Consider the following 20910-nt stretch of genomic DNA (forward strand, 5'->3'; position numbering starts at 1 on the left):
GCCTGAGTGCAGCTCAAGCTACCTTCAAGTTTACTGCTTAAATGTCACAAATCGACGTCGTTTTGACGCATTGTTTTCCTTTCGTGGAGCGAAATCCGCGATTCGTTGAAACGCCAACCCCACGCAATATAACGGCCATTCTCAAACTGCGCCATCTTTCTCTCATCTTATTACAAGCACAAACGCATGCACTCTTTTTTCTCTTCAAAAAAATTTTCTCTCCCTTTTTAGCTCAAAAAGTTCTTAATTGTTTTTTTTTTCCTGGTTTTGTGAAAATCATCTTGTTTTGTTCGCAAAATCGACGCATTTGTAATAAGCGATGTCGTTTTCGGATTCTGAGTCGTCTTCCCATGGCTGTGAAAGAGAATACAAGGTGTTTCGACAGTTCAGCCGCGATCGTATGTCCTCTCTACTTGAACTCATTGTTTTTAGATTTTTGTCTGTTTGTTTTCAAGATCTTGAAAATGTCAAGTTCGAATTAGCTCGATCTTTGGCAGCGCCCTCCGCTCAGAGAAAGTGCTATTCCCTGAGGTTTACGTGTCGACTACTTGGAGAGCTTATTGAGTCTCTGGCTGTTTGGCTTACGATATTGATGACTTTCTTTTCAGGCCTATTGTATGAAATGCTTGGATCTTCGACATCTGGAGGTTCAAAATCTGCTTGGAAGGTTCGATCTTATAATTCTTGTTTTCTTGCATTTCATTATTTGAATTTCCATTTTCTTTTACTTGTTAATTTTTTTCTTATCTTTTAGGCTTTTTCTTTCTCAGCGCTAGATAGTTGATACTGATCTTAAGTTTTTTCAGTCATTTAATCTGTTCGTGTATGCTTAGTCCACAATAGAATCAGACTAATTAGTTTCTCCAGGTTGTTTTAGTCAATTTTGATGGATTTTTGGCAGGTACTCATAATGGATAAAGTGACCGTCAAAGTCATGTCTCATTCGTGTAAAATGGCAGACATCACAGATCAAGGAGTTTCCTGTAAGCTTATAGAAATTGATTTAAGAAATTCTTGATATATATTACTTTTGAAAACATGAAGCAATGTGTTGTAGAATAGCTATTGATATTGCTGGTTGCAACTTACCTGAGATTCTTGTCTATTGCAGTGGTGGAAGACCTTTTCAGGAGAAGGCAGCCATTACCATCCATGGAAGCTATATATTTTATCCAGCCATCAAAAGAAAAGTATGTTGTTTATTTCTTTTAAATTTCATTTCACTTTCACTACATATTCCTTCGTTGCTTTTGACCTCTGCTTGTCTTTATACTAAGATCTTTCACTGTGAATTCTATATCAATGTTTCAAAACTCTGAACCCATTTTGACCCAATCTTTTGCTAGCATGCAGTATTATCATGTTCTTATCTGACATGTCTGGAAGGGAGCCTTTATACAAGAAGTATGTGAACGATTTTCCCCAGAAACTTTGATTTTATGTGATCTGACAACGTTCTCCTGTCTCCGCTCCCCCTAACGCTGATTTTCTTTCCCAGGGCATTCGTATTTTTTAGTTCACCTGTTCCAAAGGAATTCGTTAATCACATTAAAAGCGATACAAGTGTGATACCTCGCATAGGTGCATTGAGAGAGGTATGAATTTTCTATTTATATTAGTTCTTGCAACATTTACTGTTTTTTTTTTAAAGTGTTTTACTTAGATTCTGTTGTTTTGACTTATGGTTTTTGTTGCTTGTTAATTTGCAGATGAATTTGGAATACTTTCCTATAGATAGTCAGGTTGGACAACAACATTTGTTCCTTTATTTTTGTTTGAATGCCTTATAATGAATTCATGACTGAATCTTAATGATCCATCCAATTTTGGACGCAGTTGTATTTGCATTATTATGATCTTTAAAAATTTATCTTTTTTAAATGACAGAGATGTCACCTTCAATGCAAATTTATTTATTGTTTATCTGTCATAAGTAATTACCCTTGAAGTTAGAGTTCTCATGAACCAGATGATTGATTATTGAAGGTATAACCAATTTGTGCTAGGACAAAATTGCTTATGTTTTTGTGCCCATTAAAGTATCAGGGTCTAGGAGAGTTATGATTACATAAATTGTGACCTCACTTGTTTTGGTTAGGGCCCAAGATATGAGTTGATTGCCAGATGATTATTAGGAAGTATATTTAAAATATGTTATCCACCAAGACCTTTTGATGCAGGGTTTTATCACTGATCATGAAACAGCCTTGGAGGAACTCTTTAGTGAAGATGCTGAGAAGTCTCGCAAATTTGAAGTTTGTTTGAATACAATGGCGACTCGAATTGCCACAGTTTTTGCCTCATTGAAGGTATGAATTGTATAAGAAGTTGGTAAAGAACTATGATACTAAAAGGTGAAAATATGGGCCAAGCTTATAAAGTAAAAATGTCACATTTAGTCTCTGCAGTTTATTCCGTATGCGACTTCAAGCCTTAACATTTGTATTATTTATGGCAATCTTCCTTTTGAAATCAAATAGCATCTTATTGTTAGATAATTAACTGGGTTGGACTTCTCAGGAGCTTCCATTTGTGCGATATCGTGCTGTCAAGACACAAGATGCATCTACAGCAACAACCCGTGACTTAATTCCTTCTAAGCTTGCCGAAGCTGTTTGGAACTGTCTTTTGAAGTACAAATCTATTCCCAACTTTCCACAAACTGAAACATGCGACCTGCTTATCTTGGATAGATCTGTTGACCAGGTTAACTATAATTTCTGTATTCATGATGTGCTTTATTTGAGCAATGTGAGGTTGATTTTGTTGAAAGTGATGGCACTTTAAATGTTTAGATTGCTCCTGTGATACATGAATGGACATATGATGCTATGTGCCATGATTTACTTGATATGGATGGAAACAAATATGTGTTTGAGGTAAGTTTTTCTTGTTAAATTGCTTCCAAGAGTTCATTTTCTTTCTTCTTTTCTGTTTTTTCTTAAATTTTATTTTATTCTCATATAAGAATAACATGTGTTTTCTTAGGTTCCTAGCAAATCAGGTGGCCCACCAGAGAAAAAGGAGGTCCTTTTAGAAGATCACGATCCAGTTTGGCTAGAGCTTCGCCATGCACACATAGCCGATGTATGTCTCATGCACTTATATTCTCTGTTATCTGGAAAGAGTAAAACCATAATGCTCTTTTCCACCATTAACATGTTAGGCAAGTGAGCGCTTGCATGATAAGATGACCAACTTTAAATCAAGGAACAAAGCCGCACAGGTTCAGAGCTCAAGGTTAGTGGCTTCACTGCTGAACTTTGTGAAATAGTAAGAAATTATGTATCTGATGAAGTTTTGCCATTAGCATATAACTTGAAGATGATGATTGTATGGTCTAATCTTAAGCTTAGTAATGAATTAGTAGGAAGGTTGTTTGCAATAGGGGAGTTTACATCATTTTGAAGTTTTATATAGATTCATGAGTAGTATGGCCTTGAATTAGAGGAGGACACATAGTATTTTGTGAAGTATAATGCGGATTATCATATAACTAGACAAGTAGACATGTTTAGGAATTTGTTTTTAATACTTTTTAAATGGAATATGTAGATGCTTCCTTTAAGGACTACTTGCATGATTGAAAGTTAAAAATATTTCTACTTTAGGTCACAATCTCTCTGAATGATGAACTGAATTAAGTTAAATATTCTTGCAACTCCTCCATAGACCCTTTCTGTTGAAGTTTGGTTCATTGCAGAGATGGAAGTGAATTATCTACTCGAGACTTGCAGAAAATTGTGCAAGCTTTGCCACAATATAATGAAATAGTTGAAAAGCTCTCTCTGCATGTGGAGGTTTGTTTATTGTTGAATGCCCGGCTTTTTAATTGTCACTTTCTTATTGAATTAAGTGCTATCTCCTTTTTAATTGTCATTTTCTTGTCGAATGTCATAGATATTCATTTGCTTCAGGGATGTATGTGGTCATTTAGCCAAATGTTTACAAAGGTAATAAATATGACTAAGTTGTAACTACTAAAAATCTTACTATAGGAACCAACAAAAGATCTGAGCACTCATACCTGAAGTGTTCACACTCTTGCCTTTTGGAGTTCTTTTTACTTCATGTTATAAGATTATGAGATTAAAAGTAAACCCATCACCTATCTGCTTAACTTTTAGGTTGAGTGATTACAACATGCATGGTTTTGATATCAACATGTATAATGTTAACAAAGGAAATAAATATGACTAAGTTTTAGTAAGTTTTAACTACTAAAACTCTTGCTGTAGGAAGAAAGAAAAGTTCTGAGCTCTATTAAGTGTTCACACTCTTGCTTTCTGGAGTTCATTGGAATTTATGTGATACATGTTTGGGATTAAGACCCACTCTTGAACCCTCAACTTATTGCTTAAATTTATAGGTTGAGTAATCCTCGACAGCATGCATGGTTTTGATATCAAGAACAACTTCATCCTGAGATACATTCTCAAATATTTGAGATAGCACTAGCAGTAATTCAATACAGTTTTAAGTTGCTAGTAGCTCTTGAATGCAAAGTGGAGCTTTCTGTTTGTCCTAGTCATCATCTGCAAGGTGGAGCCTTCAATACATTTTTAAGTTGCTTGTATTACACTCTTGAAATGCAAAGTGGAGTATTCTGTTTATCCTAGTACAAGCATCATTTGTAAGGTTGTGGAGGCTTGCAAGGAGATGGTTAACCTGACAATTATATCAACAGATTGCCGGAACAATTAACAAATATATCAGGGAAATGGGGCTTCGTGAGCTTGGACAAGTAGAACAGGATCTTGTTTTTGGAGATGCTGGAGCAAAGGACGTCATCAGCTTTCTGAGGACAAAGCAGGTGATGTCATGGTTGATGCTTAGATAACATTAAATATTGTAGGATTGGAATTTTTTTTAACTTTCCTTTTAAAATCTCATGACATTCAAAGTTTTAATCCATACAGGATGCATCTCCGGAAAATAAATTGCGTTTGCTGATGATTTATGCGTCAGTCTATCCAGAGAAATTTGAGGGTGATAAAGCTTCAAAGCTTATGCAGGTAGCTATTGCATTCCCTATCTAAGTAATTAATAGGAGCTTGTTCTGCTGGTAATTGCATAATTTGAGAAAATTTTCTTTCCTTTTTACTATCTGTCAATGCTTCCTGAATTGAAATAGAAGACTGGTCAATGTCATGTGTACCAACAAAACTCAAGGAAGCCATGTCTTAAGGATAGAACCAATCAGAAGTGCAAATTGCTCTGGCAAAGCAAACACTTTCAACTCACAGACTTGTATCCTGCTCCTCTTGCTTGGCCAAGAAGTGTTAAACATAAAAGGATACTAGGACTAATGGCTTGTTGCTTAACTTTATATTCCCTATTTGAACTTCTTTGATCAAGCTTTTGAAGCATAGTGGATTGGACAGATAGCTGTTATAACAAACAAGCTTTTTGTGGTTGTTTTCAACCTAGTTGTTCTTCCAGACTTGTTTGTCATTTGCACTACAGTTTAGAAGAGTTTCAAGTTTTAATTTCCTATATTTCATAACAGACAATGATTTGTGTAGTTTTTTGTAGACAATTTAATGATCAATTGGGTTGATTCGTAATTCAACCTAGTTGTTCTTCTTAACTTTATTCTGATTTGCACTGCAGTTTAGAAGACTTCAAGTTTTAATTTCCTATGTTTCATAACAGGCGGATGGATTCTATATGTAGCTCTGTGTACAATTTACTTATCAAAGCAAATCAATGATTTTAACTGAATTAGTGAAGTGAACTGTTATTTGTTTTTTCTTTTCTCTATTTGTTCATCAGTTGGCTAAATTATCACGAGAAGATATGAAAGTTATTAACAATATGCAATTACTTGGAGGATCATCACAAAGTAAAAAAGCAACCAGTGGTTTCTCGCTCAAGTTTGATGGCCAAAAGGTAAGCCAAGTAGCTTTGAGACAATAAATGAAGATCAGTTAGGATCCTGCCCTTATCAAAAACATAGTGGTTTGAGTTATAGAACACTAATCAATGAACATCCTTTTGATGTCAGACAAAACAAGCAACAAGAAAGGACCGAACTGGAGAGGAAGAAACTTGGCAACTATTTCGGTTTTATCCCATGATAGAGGTATGATCTATCTTTTATCTTTTTTTTCTCAATATGTGTGATTTATATCAATGTATCTCTGAATATTTTGTCTTGGAAAACTTCTGTGATTAATTTATATCTCAGTGACCAATCTCCCATTATGCATATTATACAGCTTAGAGTTGTACCTTTAAGATTTTTAAAGAAATCAGTCTTCATAGAACTACACCTTGTTTACAAAAGACAACTTCTAAAAAGAACACAAGCACACACTAACAGATACTCAAAAACAAGAAATGATTTCATGTACAAGAGAAAGATGTTTCGTTTGATCTACTAGTTCCTTGTTAATGCCTTATGCATATAATTAAATGCTATTGGTTGACATTTTTCACACGACAGGAGCTTATTGAAAATCTTAGCAAAGGTGAGCTGCCAAAGAACAACTATTCATGTATGAATGAACCAAGTGCAGTTGTCCAGGACAGACCCCAAAATGGATCGTCGCGGACAAGACCAACTCCAGCTGCACCTACAGAGAAAAGGCCGGCTCATTCAATGAGATCAAGACGAACAGCAACCTGGGCACGGCCTCACTCTTCTGATGATGGATATTCCAGGTACCCTTTCAGCTCAAAGTCTCATCTTTTTATACCGGGCCCCTTTCTGAACAGTAGTTGTTCTACTGGCTAGATAGATCATAGACATACTCTTGACTCTTCAATGATTATTGTCTCGTCTATTTCTCCTTGCATCAAACTCTGTAATGCAACACATAACTCTCTTCAGTGCCTTTTGCAGTGATTCAGTTCTGAAAAATGCAACTGCTGATTTCAAGAGAATGGGACGGCGTATTTTTATATTTATCATAGGTGGGGCAACTCGATCTGAGGTAAAGTAGCTGCTGCATTTCTCTTATTGGCTTTGAGTTGATATTTGAATCTCATCTGATGTTTTAAATTGATGCCCTTTTATTGTTGGGATTGTTAACCTGATAGATTCTATTGCTATTGGCAGCTACGAGCATGTCACAAACTCACAGCAAAACTGAATAGGGAAGTTGTCCTGGGTTCTTCTAGTTTGGATGATCCTCCACAATATATTACGGTAAATAGATTTTGTTCATATCATTTTCACAGTAAGAGTACAAAACCTGGCACAAGAGGATATATCTATGGTATATTTTTGCACATTTCTTCACAGTAAGATCGAGTCCATATGTGATTTGGCAAGTATCTAAATGCATGCATACATACACCCCATCTGAGATCTCTTTTTACTTCCTAAACATTTTCATGCATCCAAAAGAAGTTCCACAACCACAAGAGAACTTCGTTTTCTCATCTCTCAATCCTGTTTCCTTGAGAGCAGTCTGACCAAATTTCAGAAGCATTTTTCTGAGATATAAATGGAACTAAAAGATGCAGCAAACTGCAGAAAAGGAGGAGCAATTGTTTTCTTTTTAAGTTATTGCTTCTAACGATTTTATCTCCATGTTGCAGAAACTGAAGCTTCTGTCAGAAAAGGATCTATCCATGGGTGCCCCACAACCCAACTTTTGGTGAGATCGAACTCTGGCTCACATGCTTTTTGCCCATTGCCAGCCGGTTGAATACCTCGTTTTGGAGTTGACAATAACCCTGCAAAGTAGGACTCCACAATTTGAATGACGAGCAGTTTTACTCTGTGTACTTAGAAAGTGGGTCGAAAAAGATCGAAAAAAAGGCCCATATCATGTCTGTACAGTCATGGCCTCTTGAAAATATAATTCGAGTCTCGGACCTGCACCCGGAGTGGAGCGAGTCTTGTTGTTTGTCGTTAACCAAAATTTACGCATACTCTTTAGGGACATTTGGGTGCCCCTGGGAATTCGAATAGCCCATAATGTATTATATCCATTGTTTTCATATAGCGTTCAAATCTTTTAATTCATGTTGTTAAGCGGTAATATCTTCAGTTCTCAGTCAAAGTATTCACTGGGCAAAGAAGAAGGATGTTGCCTTGACGAATGTGGCTGGGCAACACGCGCTGACTATGCTTTTGTACGGTGCAGAACGCATCCCTGCATGTGTCTCACCACCAGGAAAAATGAGGAATGGGCTCGATGACATTGGGCTTTCAAGGGATCGGTTTCCCTTTCTTTATTTTGGTAAACAACGGATGGGCTTTTTACAAGTTATCGGACTATCCCGCATTCTACTTTTTCCGGAAAAGAGTATCTTTTTTCATTAAAAAAATATTAAAATTGAAATTCTTACAAAGGAAAACAGTTTGTTTATTTTTTTCTCTTAATTTAAAATTTTAAATTTCAAAATCCCCAACGTAAATACTAATGGTAGAATATAACTAAATAAAATGATTTATCTACTATTCTTAAGGGCTTTGTTTGTTTGTTTTGGCACATTTCATTTGCCACGGATCCATCCATGTAGATATTCCCACGCCGAAACGAGTTGCATAAAGTTGACGCCTCCCTCCGCCATTTCCACTTCCCCAAGCTTCGATTACTCCCACTGTAATTCCTCTCTTTGATCACAGGAAAAGAATTGTTACTTCTTCCCTTGCTAATGGATCCGATTCTTTCAGTTGTGGCGCTTTCAGTTGTTCTGGGAGCTGTGATCGTTTTCGTTTTCTTCAAAAGCTACTTTCTCAAGCAAAGATCTGAAGTTCAGACCATTGCGAAACCTGAGCTCCATTCAGATCCCAAAAAGCCCTCGAAGCCTCCTCAGCCTATCTCTAGAAAGTCCCACGCTAAACGTCACTTTCATGCCTCTGACAAGGTAATCCCCTTCTCATTCCTTTGTTTGATTGCTTACCAAAATTACAAAGGGATCCGAACAGAACTTGAACTTTCATTTCTTGATTTTACTTTCCTTGATTTCTGTATAAATATGAACCGAAAAAATAAGCTGAATTATTCAAGTGGTTAGCGCCTCAACTAAGACTCGACTAATTCCAGAGTTAGTTTTGCTTTTTAATTTCTTTGAAATTTATTGATTTCTCCTACTCTTTACTCCATTCACTTTGGAATTTTGGGGATTTTTTTTGGTAATCTAATATTGCTAGGGTTTAGTCAAGTGATTTTAGTACTTATTTCTAATAGAGAAAAGAAATTGACTTAAAAATATTTTTATCTGTTTTTGTAAATAATGTAGGATCAAAACAAGCGTCATCATCCATTGGATTTAAATACTCTTAAAGGTCATGCGGATTCAGTCACAGGGCTGTGTTTCTCCTCTGATGGTCGTAATTTGGCAACTGGTAATTATGTCTTAATTTTTGTTTGGATCTTTCTCTTCTGATAGTATTTTTTAAATACTAATAATTTTATTTATTTACAGTGTGATTGGTGCATAGGATGATGGATAGGATAGGATAAAATAAGATAAGTGGTTAGATAATATCATTTTATCCTATGTTTTGTGTGTGCAAGGATTGAAAGCAAGATGGGACGATTTTTATGTTATGCCATGTTTGCTGTGTGTAAGAATAAGGATTGGATGGGATGGTTTTTCTCAATGATCGAAAATACCCTTTTCTTAATTTTATTTTTTTTAAATGACACTTGTCATCTTACCATTAACTTAAGTGAATTTTTAGACCTAAGGTTTAGGGGTAAAATGGGAAATGTAAAGCATTTATCGTCCAATCCCTTGGGAATAAGTTGATACTATACTAGGAGGATGACTAATCCTCTTTGCAATCCAATTATCCCTTTTTTAAGTGCAGACCAAACACAGGATAGGATAAGAATCATCCTATGCACCAAACGCACCCTTAGATTCAAGAGATGTTTCACACTTAAATTTGTTTCTCATTTTTCTGTACAGCTTGCGCTGATGGAGTGGTTAGGGTATTTAAGTTGGAGGATGCTTCAAGTAAAAGTTTCAAGTACGAATCAGGAGTATTTTTTATATAGCAATGACCTTAGGAAAGACTGTGTGTGAATATTTTATTTCCTTGCCTCTTAATGTTATTCGGTATCATCATTGTGCAGGTTTTTAAGAATTAATGTGCCTGCTGGAGGTCATCCAATGGCTGTTGCATTTTCTGATGATGCATCTTCTATAGTTGTGGCTTCTGAGACTCTGACTGGTTGTTCCTTGTATATGTATGGAGAAGAAAAACAAAAAACTACTAATGATTCCAAGCAACAGACAAAGCTTCCTCTTCCAGAAATTAAGTGGGAACATCACAAAATCCATGAAAAAAGAACAATTTTGACCTTAACCGGGGCTACTGCAAGTTATGGCACTGCAGATGGGAGCACCATTATTGCCTCTTGTTCCGAAGGTATGCAGTGACGGTCTTATCAATATCAGATAATGTATACTTTGGATATCATAAAAAATTTATGAGAAACTGTATTAAGTAACTCTGTTACTTCACAGGTACTGATATCATACTTTGGCATGGGAAAACTGGGAAAGCTTTAGGGCATGTTGATACTAATCAGCTGAAAAACACCATGGCTACTATTTCACCAAATGGCCGTTTTCTTGCCGCTGCAGCCTTTACAGCAGATGTAAAGGTGAGAAACCCTGAATGCCCTTGTCTTTGTGACAAATGTTAGGATTATGATCAATATGTGGAGATTTTAAAGCTTTTGCATTTTAATACTCAAAATTGTTTATCACCATCATTTTACACTCTACAGATAGTTAGGGCATAAATGTGCTGCGTATATAATAAAATCATATAGAGCTGATAGTTCACATACTGCAGGAATCAATTATGTAATTGTAGATATATTACTGATTTCATGTGACTGCTAGTGAGATTTCCTCGATCTATATTTAGTTGAAATATTTTGGTTGGTATATGTTGTTGATATATGCCAGAAGCACTGAAATGTAATATGTTACTAGGTGCCATAAAGCATTAATTTATTTTGTGTTTCATCTCATAGGTTTGTGATTGTGCTAAGCAGTATTTGATTTGTCAGGTTTGGGAGATTGTATATTCAAAGGATGGTTCTGTCAAGGAGGTTTTAAACGTTATGCAGCTTAAAGGGCACAAGGCATGTGATTTGTTATCATCTTTTTTTAAAAAAAAATCAAATGCTTTTTCCCTGTTTCTCTTTCAATGTATTGATATTGTTTAATTACATCTTTTCTATCATGTCACAAGTTGCAATGTTATCTGGGAGAGGTTTTCAGAAAATTTATGGGAATTTATTTTTGAGAATGAGTGCCGCAATGGTTGACTTTACTAGGTCTTCTGTTTATGGTTCTTAGCGTTGAAAAAATTCCCGCTCTTGTTGGAATTATTATTCATTTTGTCAAACACGTTGAATTATTTTATCCAAATAGAGAGAATTTTACCTCATGTGGACTTTCATTGACTAATGCATCCCTTGTCTGTTTCATTTTCATGGCATATTTTCAAGTAATAGTGCTATGATCTTCCTTCTAATTGTTGTTTGTTTCTACCGTCTTCCTTCCTTTTTGTTTCCTTTTTATAAATGTCCAGAGTGCGGTTACTTGGTTATGCTTTTCTCCAAACTCAGAGCAAATTATTACAGCATCCAAGGATGGTTCAATAAGAATTTGGAACATCAATGGTTTGTCTGCACTCCTTTGTCTTCTTTCTGCCCTTCTTAATACACACACATGCACATATTGGCTTCCATACTCAAGAAGAAATCAATTGTATGAAGGATGTTTTATTTTCCACATCCAACCTCTTTACCTTCCAAGTGTAACAGAAAAAAAGGGAGGCAGGGGTGCGAGGTGGAAGAGGAATAACCTCTATAAATTTTAAAGACATGACTGATGTTTAGAAGAAGATTTCATGGATGAATCTCACTGTTGATGTTATTATCATGCTGGCCCTATGGTTGGGAAATTCTTTGGTTTCAATGAAGTTAATATACAAATTGTATGTCTAAGCTGAGCTAGTTTGCTAGCTATTTCTGTTTCTTGTATTGATGCATTATTGCTTTGTGCCTGCTGACTGTTTTACATGCTTTGTTGAAGTTCGATACCATCTTGATGAGGATCCAAAAACTCTGAAGGTGTTTCCGATACCACTTTGTGACTCAAGTGGGTCGACTTTGCTGTATGATCGTCTTTGTTTATCCCCTGATGGAAAGATTCTGGTGACAACACATGGTTCAACATTGCAATGGCTATGCATGGATACAGGAAAGGTTTTGGATACAGCTGAGAAGGCCCATGATGGTACATCCTGAGCTGTAAATTTTTATTTTATTTTATTGTTTTGTCTATATTAATATTTTATTCTTACATGTAAATCTATAGATATGATGTTACGTCCAAGTAATAAGGTTTGTGCCCTTTAATTATTAAGCACGGTACATAGTTTAACAACACAGTGCTAAAGATTTTCTTAGTGCTGTGGTGATGCTCTATGGTGATTATCACCTGGCTTGAAATTGTTGATCCTTACAATCTTTTCACCACTATTTTGCATGATTGACTGATACTGATTATGAAATGCTGTTTTGCGATTCTGGCATTGACCTCAGTCTTATGCTGCAGGTGATGTCACATGGATGTCATGGTCACCTAAGCCAATACCTCTAGGTAAAACTTATTTTCCACTTGTGTGAGTTATCTCCAGTTGCTTATATTTCTTACAATCACACCTTGTTTTATAGGAAATGAACAAGTGGTGGTTCTGGCCACGGCAAGTGTTGACAAGAAAGTAAAGTTGTGGGCGGCACCATCAAGAAATTCTTCATAAGCAAATCTTCTGGTTCACTGTCAAGGAATTTCACGGAGCCCGGGACATTGTTGTGGATGCACTTTAGATCTGCTCACCAGTCCTATCTTCAATAGTTTTAAGAACTTGAAGAGAGAAAACAGAGGTAGCTAGCTCTTCCGGAAAGGTAGAATGCTTGTAGGCAGGAATGGAGCTGATAGAAAGAATCTTTTCATACATTGTTTTCATAGTATGATCTTACTGAAATTTTGCTTACTTTGAAACATTTATACGACATGGGGATGTGTTTGGTTCTCTTACTTTTAAGTTTTGAGGTTTCTTTTCTTTTTCTAGCGCACCAGTAATATGAAAAAATTTTCAAATTTTCTTGTAAAGAAAAATGATCAAAACTACAATATGACTCTTGATGGCATGATGGTCTGAGCCATCCAACTGTTCAAAGGTGAGTCAAGCGGCAGCGAGGTACAGCTGTTACAAAACAACGCCCACCGTGGGGCTCGAACCCACGACCACAAGGTTAAGAGCCTTGCGCTCTACCGACTGAGCTAGACGGGCATTTATTTTTCGAAATGAAGAATTTTCCTCCCATCGGCCCTACAGACTATTGCCCAACCCATATATGGATGAAGCCCCAATCACTTAACTTGTGTTTAATCAGGAATGCATTGTTAAATTTATGGTAGGTTGACGAAGGAGAGGTAACTGTTAGTTTAAATTTAATAGTCTTGTCAGATCAGTGCCTTCGAAAATGGATACAAATTTAGTAGGACTCAGGAAGCCATATCTACAAAATACTAATAAATTTACGATGTCAACAACTTTGGGATGGCCACCGTCAGAGAAGAATGGGTTGCAAGTCAAGAATAGTACTACAATTGTTGCCAAAGCTACCCTAAAGGTGATGAAATATGAACACTCTCTATCCCTTGAGATCACCTCAACAATCTTAAATGGTACGACGATTGCTCATTTATCCCTAGGAAAGAAGGTCCTGTAATTGCCTAGTATCCTGTTAGAAAGAAACTCCGAATTTCTCTATTTTCTAACTCAAATTCCTGTGAGATACTTAATTGACAAAAATCAGAGTCTAACCTTTAGAAATAGAATGAAAAAGCAAAAGTTCTATTTCTATGTTTTTTTGTTTTTTGCTTGATGATGCTTACTAGTTGTTGCTTAAATTGGATGTAAATCTTCACCTTTGAGACAAAATCAAGATTTTTTAACACATTTGAAATGGTTGACCATGTTTTATGCATATCTTCTATATGTTAAAAAAAAAATTGATAATGATATCAAAAGAATCCTAAAGGATTTATAATCATAGATCCACATTATTAAATTTGCTTAGCTGGGTCAACAATCATATCTGAAAGATAAATATTAATAACAGTTTGATGAAAAAACTTGCTTAGCTGGGTCACCATTCTTATAAACATTAATAACAGTTTGATGAAACGCCCACGAGCCCCCACCAGCCTTGCGCTCTAGCTAGACAAGCTGATGTCATTTGTAGCACAAAGTCATTATTTGGCAATTTTTTTTTTTTTAATAATGTTTGCAAATAATAACTATCCTTACTGAGATATAGGAAAAATAATCTTTTTTTTTTTCAAAAAAATAAAAGAACAAGTCTATGATCTGAATTTAATCTAGGTGAGAGAGTCCCTATTTACTCAATGAATTCCGACTGCTGCTCTGACTTGAAGCCTTTCAATGAAGAGATATCCCTAGTATTTCCACTATGTTCATTGCCACTTCCTCACTTGTCCTTCAACTACACATAAGAGTAAATTAGATACTACACGGACATATAGCATCATCAACTTGAAAAATTGACAACTTTAGTCTAATCTAAACGATAATGCTACTAAGCTAACACCTGTTTTTCAAATTTCATGATATTAATTTAAAGGTCATTTTTGGACTTTTCCTCTAATTTTTTGGATAACATGGTGTTGTTACTGGATATAAAATAACTTTTTGTACATTTTATGATAAACTATTTTTACTCGTATGTAAAAGATTAATTAACATTATGAAATTAAAAATACAAATATGATATTTTCAATTTGCTGCTATAATATGTAACGCCATTCACAATTTTTAACATCAAACGTTAAAAAATATTCATAAAAGGCATACTGCTCACGTACTTAAGAAAATCATGATATTATCTTTACTCATTATAAATCTTACTGCATAACACAGAGTATCTTCTAATAATATTGAATTTGATTGTTCTACAATGGTAACTTACACATTTTCCTCATAGCTAGCTAGATATTTCACTTTTAGATGTCATGAATATCTGTAAATTACTATACTGTTAAAATTATTATAAATGAAAATCCTTTAAAATTAATTATGTTTTCTTTGCACTAATGTATATGCCTTTACCCAATTTTTTTTCTTATAATTAAAGAAGAGGGGATTTGAACCATGTTCTTTAAGTAAGAGATAACATACCAACCAATGAGCTAAATGTCTTTACCAGTTTATAGTTAATACATATCAATTTACTATAATTAATTTGAATTTAAATCCTATTAAATCTTCGATATATAAAATAATTATTTTATCAAATTACCCATAAAACCAAACCAAGTAAGTCAAGATAAGCATATTACTCAAACCTTTTAGGATTAATTTATCAACATAAATATGCAATCCCAAATCTTTCATTAACAAGATAAGCATATTGTGGTTATGGAGTACCTTTTCAAGGGCTTGCTTGCGATGGCGATATCCCTGAATTGAATTCATACATTAATTAGCGAAAATAAGTCAGATAATTTATCACACACAATTAAGTAAATGTTAATTATAATTTGTATATATACAGACAGACCTTATTAGTTCCATAGATAAAATCGCAGTAGGTAAAAACCGAACCAAAATTGCTCTGACTTTGTCCTCCAACATAGTGATGGTAATCATGGTACCCCGCCCCAACGCAAAATGGTATGAATTTGGTCGGACTCCAAGGAAACTCAAACCTTGTATCATTATGGTTCATATATATGCACAATACAAAAAGGAAGTAAATTAAAGAGAACTCAGCTATTACAAAATTTATATAATAATATAGAATCATAATTTTATAAAAGTACTCTTTTAATATTACAATTTAAAAAAATTTTAACGTAATGCTTTTAAAATTTTTAAGCTACGTATAAGTGGGTTAGCTAGTCTCCACTCAATTAAAAAAATTTTCTATTACTTATATGAAAATGTACAATCAATGATTAAATCACGTGTACGTGTATAAAAGGGTGATGATGAATTTATCAAAAAGAAATAAATAAAATAAGAAAAATTAGTAGAAAAAATTTCAGCTCGTATATATTATTGTCATTATAAATATTTACCCGTTGTGTGCCTCGATGGCCTCGACAAGGCGCAAACTGGTCCAAAGGCAGAGTGTGATCATGTGGCATGGAACCATGGCCGGACCAAGAAATGTTGGAATACCAAATATCAGAATTTCTGCCCAGTGGGTATAAAGAGCTGTAAATCCAAACGAAGCTCGGTATTCATGGTGCACGTAGTGGATTTTATGGTAGCCCCATTGGCTATGGAGCAGCAGCCGATGAAACCAGTAGCTGGCGTAGTCCTCGATAAGGAAGTAAACCAACAATTGACTTAAAACCTCCCATAAAGATGGCAGTGGCAAGCTTGTATGAATCCCAAGCCACTGCATAAACACCCAGAAACGTAAATGAACAACAAAAAGAAAGAAGAAGAAGGACATAGATTCTGTGTTGGTACGAGAGAAAGCGTTGACTGTCCCATGTCGCTTCAACCTACAGTTAGTCATACCTTAATGGCAGGGAAGGAAACGAATTGAAGAGGACCCAACACGAAAGCCAACATCTTCATAACATGTTTATAACAATTAAACATGTCGGAGAATGATCTTTTGATGTCAGGTTGAATCTTGAACTTGGCCATTCTCTTTGACTGACTCAGCTCCATGAACGCACAGGGGAGAGGGACCAAGGAGAACACCAAGATCATGAAAAGAGCATTGTGACTGTAAAGGAGGAAGTCCGATTTCTGAGCTGAATAGTTGTACCATAGTCTCTCCGCCAGGGTTAGGTTTCTTCCTAGAGCCAACGCTGCCTCTTCAAGGGTCTGATATGGCAGCATTTTTCTCCTTTTCGACTTCCTTAACCTTGGCAATACATGCAACAGTATATTTAAGATTATTGTAGCAAGAAATTTTATATATAGTGAGAGGAAGAAAGAGAGATTGAAGGAAATGGATGGGGTGCTTTGAAGTTAGACAAAATCTATGCTTAACAAGTCAAAGAGGGCAAGCTCTTAAGAGAGTGCTCCATCCCAGAAGGTACCACGAGAACTACCACAAAGGTCTTTTCGTATGATGAAGAAGACTTGTTTGATTTTATTATTTTCATTTTGAATCGAATAAAAATTTTATTAAATATCAAATAAAAATCGACATTTACGACAACATATCAAATAAAACAAACTATAATAACATCAAATGAAGCAAAGAAATTACAATCTTCTTCTTTTGATAATTTTTTTCTTTTTTGGGATGATGCTATGTATGTTATGTTTTGAAATTTCAATATGCCCCATTGTATGGATTTTTAGTTTAAAAATTCGGACGTTTTGATTGCAATAAAGGCATGATTCTATTAAAAGATCAATTCAGTAATTTTATGTTTTATATGGGATTCAAAGATTAGGATATTTTGGTTACAAAATTGAATGCTTTGCAAGCATTTTTTTAGAGAAAAAATTAAATTATATTTACTATCTCATTTTACACTATAGTACACAGTCGATGTAATATTAAAATTCATGATTTCCAACCAACAAGGGATACAAGGACACATTAACATCCTCCCTTCTCCAACAAGACTCGCTGTTACAACTGTTATAGTCCACATCAACTATCGATTGGTCTACACCAACTTGCAAAATAATGTCTTTTTTCTCGTTGGCTTCACAATTGTCTCACAAAAAACATATCATATGTTGGAGATGATATGAATCCTTAAATATCCACTCTCACTTACTATGATTAGTGTAAGATTCATAACTCCTCGATAGCACCATGACATCTTCCCTTGATGTGTCACAAGTCCACACTTTCAATCCAAAAAATTAAGCATGTCTATTAAGTACAAGTAAACCCATATTTATAAATAAAAAATTTATTTAATTTCTTATTGACTGAAATTCGTGACACATATATCATACATCTTTGATTTTTTTTTGTTATTTTTTTTTATTCAACTTTACTAAATTTTTACACATTCTTCCATTAGAAGTAGAATCCGAATGGATAGATTGAATTAGATGAAGATTTTGATTGATTATTTGATATGTAACTAGATAAAAACATTGGCTGAATAAAGTATATACTCCACTTAGTATTTATGATCGATTGAAAAATTATACTCTTCCCCTTGGTTTACTACCATAAAAGGACAAGAGCAACAAACTGAATGTATACTCTACATTTTGTTTCATTTATTTCATAATTGAAATTTGAAACAAAGCTTAAATTAACTTGCACGCCGCAGCAATGCCAATTTTCTCCTTTGACCATATTTAAAAATTAAACGATGAGTGAAGTTTCTAACTTGAAACTTTCAAACCAACGAACGAGAGCCGCCTGTAGGATTGTTTAATTGAATTTATTTTTTTTTATTTTTTGCTCTTTTTTTTAATGCAAGACCATTGACTGATTAATGATTTGATTGCTTAATTTTTGTTTACTCAGTCTAAATAAGTATTTATTTATATAAATCACTAAATTAAAGTAAGTGGAAGTCATAAGACTGTCCAATATAAAGACTGCTAGACATACAATAGTTGCACAAGGCATAGCACAATAAGCATATAAAGTGTCTATTTGATTGCTTAATATTGCTTCATGATCAAATGTCTATTTACTTATTGGTCATGATGTGATGATGTGTACGTGCATATCATATATATGCATATATATAAAACACTCAAACACTTAATTGGCGAAAAAAACAATTTTTTTTTTCAAAAGCATGATGTTTGTATTGACTAACCAATTAGGATTTATAAATAATTATATCGAGTCTCTAACCTTTGAACTAATACAGAAGACTGAATGCAACCTAACTAATCAATATGGATAATTTACTAATTTATTGAGTTATTTGCAGGGAACAGAAGATATACAATGAGACATGAAGATTTTATTCGCAATTTTAAATCAGGAGTCTTAATTAATTAATTAAGTTAGCTTTCGTGAACAACAAGTTGATCACAAAAGAGAAAAAAGAATACTTTATTATTTTGTAATTAGAAAACAAAGATACAGATTTTTCACATTAGTGCAGGCAATTGATACGAAAAAATAATAGTAATAATTCACGTAGTTCTTCCAATTTGTTCGTCTTCTTCACATGCCCTTCAACTGCACCAATATAAAATTAGAAAAATATATAAACAGATTATATAAAAAAAAATTTAATATGCTATAAGTGATTTGCAGTATTAATTAGTAAAACCCTCAACTTAATTAAACTTTTAATTTCAGTTCTTTTAATTAAATTAATTTTTCTTGCAAGTAAAAACAATGCAAATTATGCTTATGATCATGCAAATACCTTGTTAAGGGCTTGCTTGTGATGATGGTAACCCTGGTTAGTTAAGATAAATAACTCATTAGTCGAAAGAACTCGAATTAATCTTAAAGAAGTAAAAGTAAAAGTAAAAGCGAATTAATTTGTATACTAACCCGATCAGTTCCATAAATACGATCGCAATAGGTAAACACTGAAGCAAAATTGCTCTGACTTTGCCCTCCAACATAGTGGTGATAATCATGGTATTCTGCGCCTACGTAAAATGGTATGAATTTGGTTGGACTCCAAGGAAACTCATACCTGTGTGCATTAATTATGATTAAATTGCACAAAAACATAGCAACAAAATATTGAAGAAACGGAGAATTTGAGCCTTGCAAATTATGATTTTCAAGTGCAGTTGTGGGAATTCTTTTGGGTTGATTAAGTGTTGAAATCTTGGCTCAAGAAAGCTTGGGTAGGAAAGGAAAAGATTAAGCATATTCATATTTACCCGCTGTGTGTCTGAATGGCTTCAACATGGCGCAAGATGGTCCAGAGGCAGAGAGTGATAATGTGGCATGGAATCATGAGGGGACCAAGAAATGTGGGAATACCCAGAATCAGAATTTCTGCCCAATGGGCGTAAGGAGCTGCGAATCCGATGGGGGCACTGTATTCATGGTGTACGTAGTGAATCTTTTCGTAGCCCCATTTACTGTGGAGCAGCCGGTGAAGCCAGTAATTCGTGTAGTCCTCTATGAGAAAGTAAACTACCAATTGACTCGAAACCTCCCAGAATGATGGCAATGGCAAGCTTGTATGGATTCCAACCCACTGCGATTCAACATCCAAAAAATTGATTTGAAAAGAATTGGTTATCTTATGATCCACCTACTGATCAAGTGCAGTGCAGATTCCATTGTTTACCATTGAAAGTTTCCATTCATACCTTAACGGTAGGGAAGGAAACGATTTGAAGAGGGCCCACCACAACGATAAACTTCTTCATCACAGCTTTGTAACATTTAAACATGTCGGAGAATGATCTGTTGATCTTTGTTTGAACCTTGAACTTGGCCATGTCCTCAGACTTACTGAGCTCGATGAACGCGTAGGGGAGAGGGGCCAAGGAGAACACCAAGCACAAGAAGAAAATATTGTGACTGTAAAGAAGGAAGTCTGATTTATCAGCTGAATAATTGTACCATAGTTTCTCTGCCAAGGTTAGGTTTCTTTCCAGAACCAATGCTGCTTCATCCAGGGTTTGATATGGCAGCATTTTCTCTGTTTTTTGACGTCGTGGAACCTTTATGTATAGATTATAGAGAGGGAAATAATATGTAGGTGTATATATAGGGTGAGAAAAGAAGACTAATATTATAAAGAAAATAGTATTTAATATTCTATTTGGTGCTTGAAAATAATGCATATTTTATTACTACTTGGAAAGACAGAAGAATAATTTACGGAACAGGAAGCTAATAAGTACTATGAACATGACCGGCAGTCACCCACGTCTGGCGGCATAAAACTTGCACGGTGCAACAAAGGGAGCTTTCTTGTCGGAATGGAACACGGCTACAAAAAAATTTG

General features: G+C 34.8%; 4 protein-coding genes and 1 non-coding gene across 7 annotated transcripts; 2 read left to right on the forward strand and 3 right to left on the reverse strand.

The window, feature by feature from the left end:
* Window positions 1-185: 185 nt before the first annotated feature.
* Window positions 186-7935, forward strand: LOC110413774 (protein transport Sec1a-like). The gene is made up of 21 exons (XM_021424726.1): window positions 186-398; window positions 609-667; window positions 902-983; window positions 1112-1190; window positions 1354-1404; window positions 1499-1595; window positions 1710-1742; window positions 2181-2309; window positions 2521-2706; window positions 2796-2879; window positions 2989-3087; window positions 3167-3240; window positions 3704-3800; window positions 4688-4813; window positions 4920-5015; window positions 5776-5892; window positions 6008-6085; window positions 6449-6666; window positions 6848-6938; window positions 7064-7153; window positions 7549-7935. The coding sequence occupies exons 1-21, from the start codon at window positions 320-322 to the stop codon at window positions 7609-7611; spliced, it is 2028 nt and encodes a 675-aa protein (XP_021280401.1). The 5' UTR covers window positions 186-319; the 3' UTR covers window positions 7612-7935.
* A 452-nt stretch (window positions 7936-8387) lies between these two features.
* Window positions 8388-13061, forward strand: LOC110414314 (Transducin/WD40 repeat-like superfamily protein). 2 transcript variants are annotated; one of them, XM_021425435.2, is made up of 11 exons: window positions 8388-8561; window positions 8633-8826; window positions 9202-9307; window positions 9877-9937; window positions 10044-10339; window positions 10438-10577; window positions 10992-11066; window positions 11519-11609; window positions 12025-12228; window positions 12550-12594; window positions 12669-13061. In XM_021425435.2, exons 1-11 carry the CDS (start codon window positions 8402-8404, stop codon window positions 12752-12754), a joined length of 1458 nt encoding a protein of 485 aa, XP_021281110.1. In that variant the 5' UTR covers window positions 8388-8401; the 3' UTR covers window positions 12755-13061. The 2 variants fall into 2 exon arrangements, with proteins under 2 accessions (XP_021281110.1, XP_021281111.1); XM_021425436.2 differs by having other exon boundaries at window positions 8429-8826.
* Window positions 8835-16897, reverse strand: LOC110414315 (methylsterol monooxygenase 1-1-like). The gene is made up of 5 exons (XM_021425437.2): window positions 16553-16897; window positions 16102-16427; window positions 15582-15729; window positions 15449-15481; window positions 8835-9099 (listed from the first exon to the last, which is right to left on the reverse strand). The coding sequence occupies exons 1-5, from the start codon at window positions 16880-16882 to the stop codon at window positions 9037-9039; spliced, it is 900 nt and encodes a 299-aa protein (XP_021281112.1). The 5' UTR covers window positions 16883-16897; the 3' UTR covers window positions 8835-9036.
* On the reverse strand, window positions 13216-13288 carry TRNAK-CUU (transfer RNA lysine (anticodon CUU)). The gene has a single exon. It is a non-coding gene; the product is annotated as a tRNA-Lys (tRNA).
* Window positions 16898-18829: 1932 nt separating the features above from the next.
* Window positions 18830-20877, reverse strand: LOC110413612 (methylsterol monooxygenase 1-1-like). 2 transcript variants are annotated; one of them, XR_002444944.2, is made up of 5 exons: window positions 20267-20877; window positions 19829-20151; window positions 19488-19588; window positions 19357-19389; window positions 18830-19163 (listed from the first exon to the last, which is right to left on the reverse strand). XR_002444944.2 is itself a non-coding variant. In XM_021424480.2 (5 exons), the coding sequence occupies exons 1-5, from the start codon at window positions 20744-20746 to the stop codon at window positions 19149-19151; spliced, it is 999 nt and encodes a 332-aa protein (XP_021280155.1). In that variant the 5' UTR covers window positions 20747-20877; the 3' UTR covers window positions 18833-19148. The 2 variants fall into 2 exon arrangements, 1 of the variants encoding a protein (XP_021280155.1); XM_021424480.2 differs by having other exon boundaries at window positions 18833-19163; window positions 19488-19635.
* Window positions 20878-20910: the final 33 nt, after the last annotated feature.

The sequence above is a fragment of the Theobroma umbraticum genome, unplaced genomic scaffold (assembly GCF_002168275.2).
Source record: "Theobroma umbraticum cultivar Fairchild unplaced genomic scaffold, ASM216827v3 scaffold_4.1, whole genome shotgun sequence".
In the NCBI taxonomy this organism is placed as follows: domain Eukaryota; kingdom Viridiplantae; phylum Streptophyta; class Magnoliopsida; order Malvales; family Malvaceae; genus Theobroma; species Theobroma umbraticum.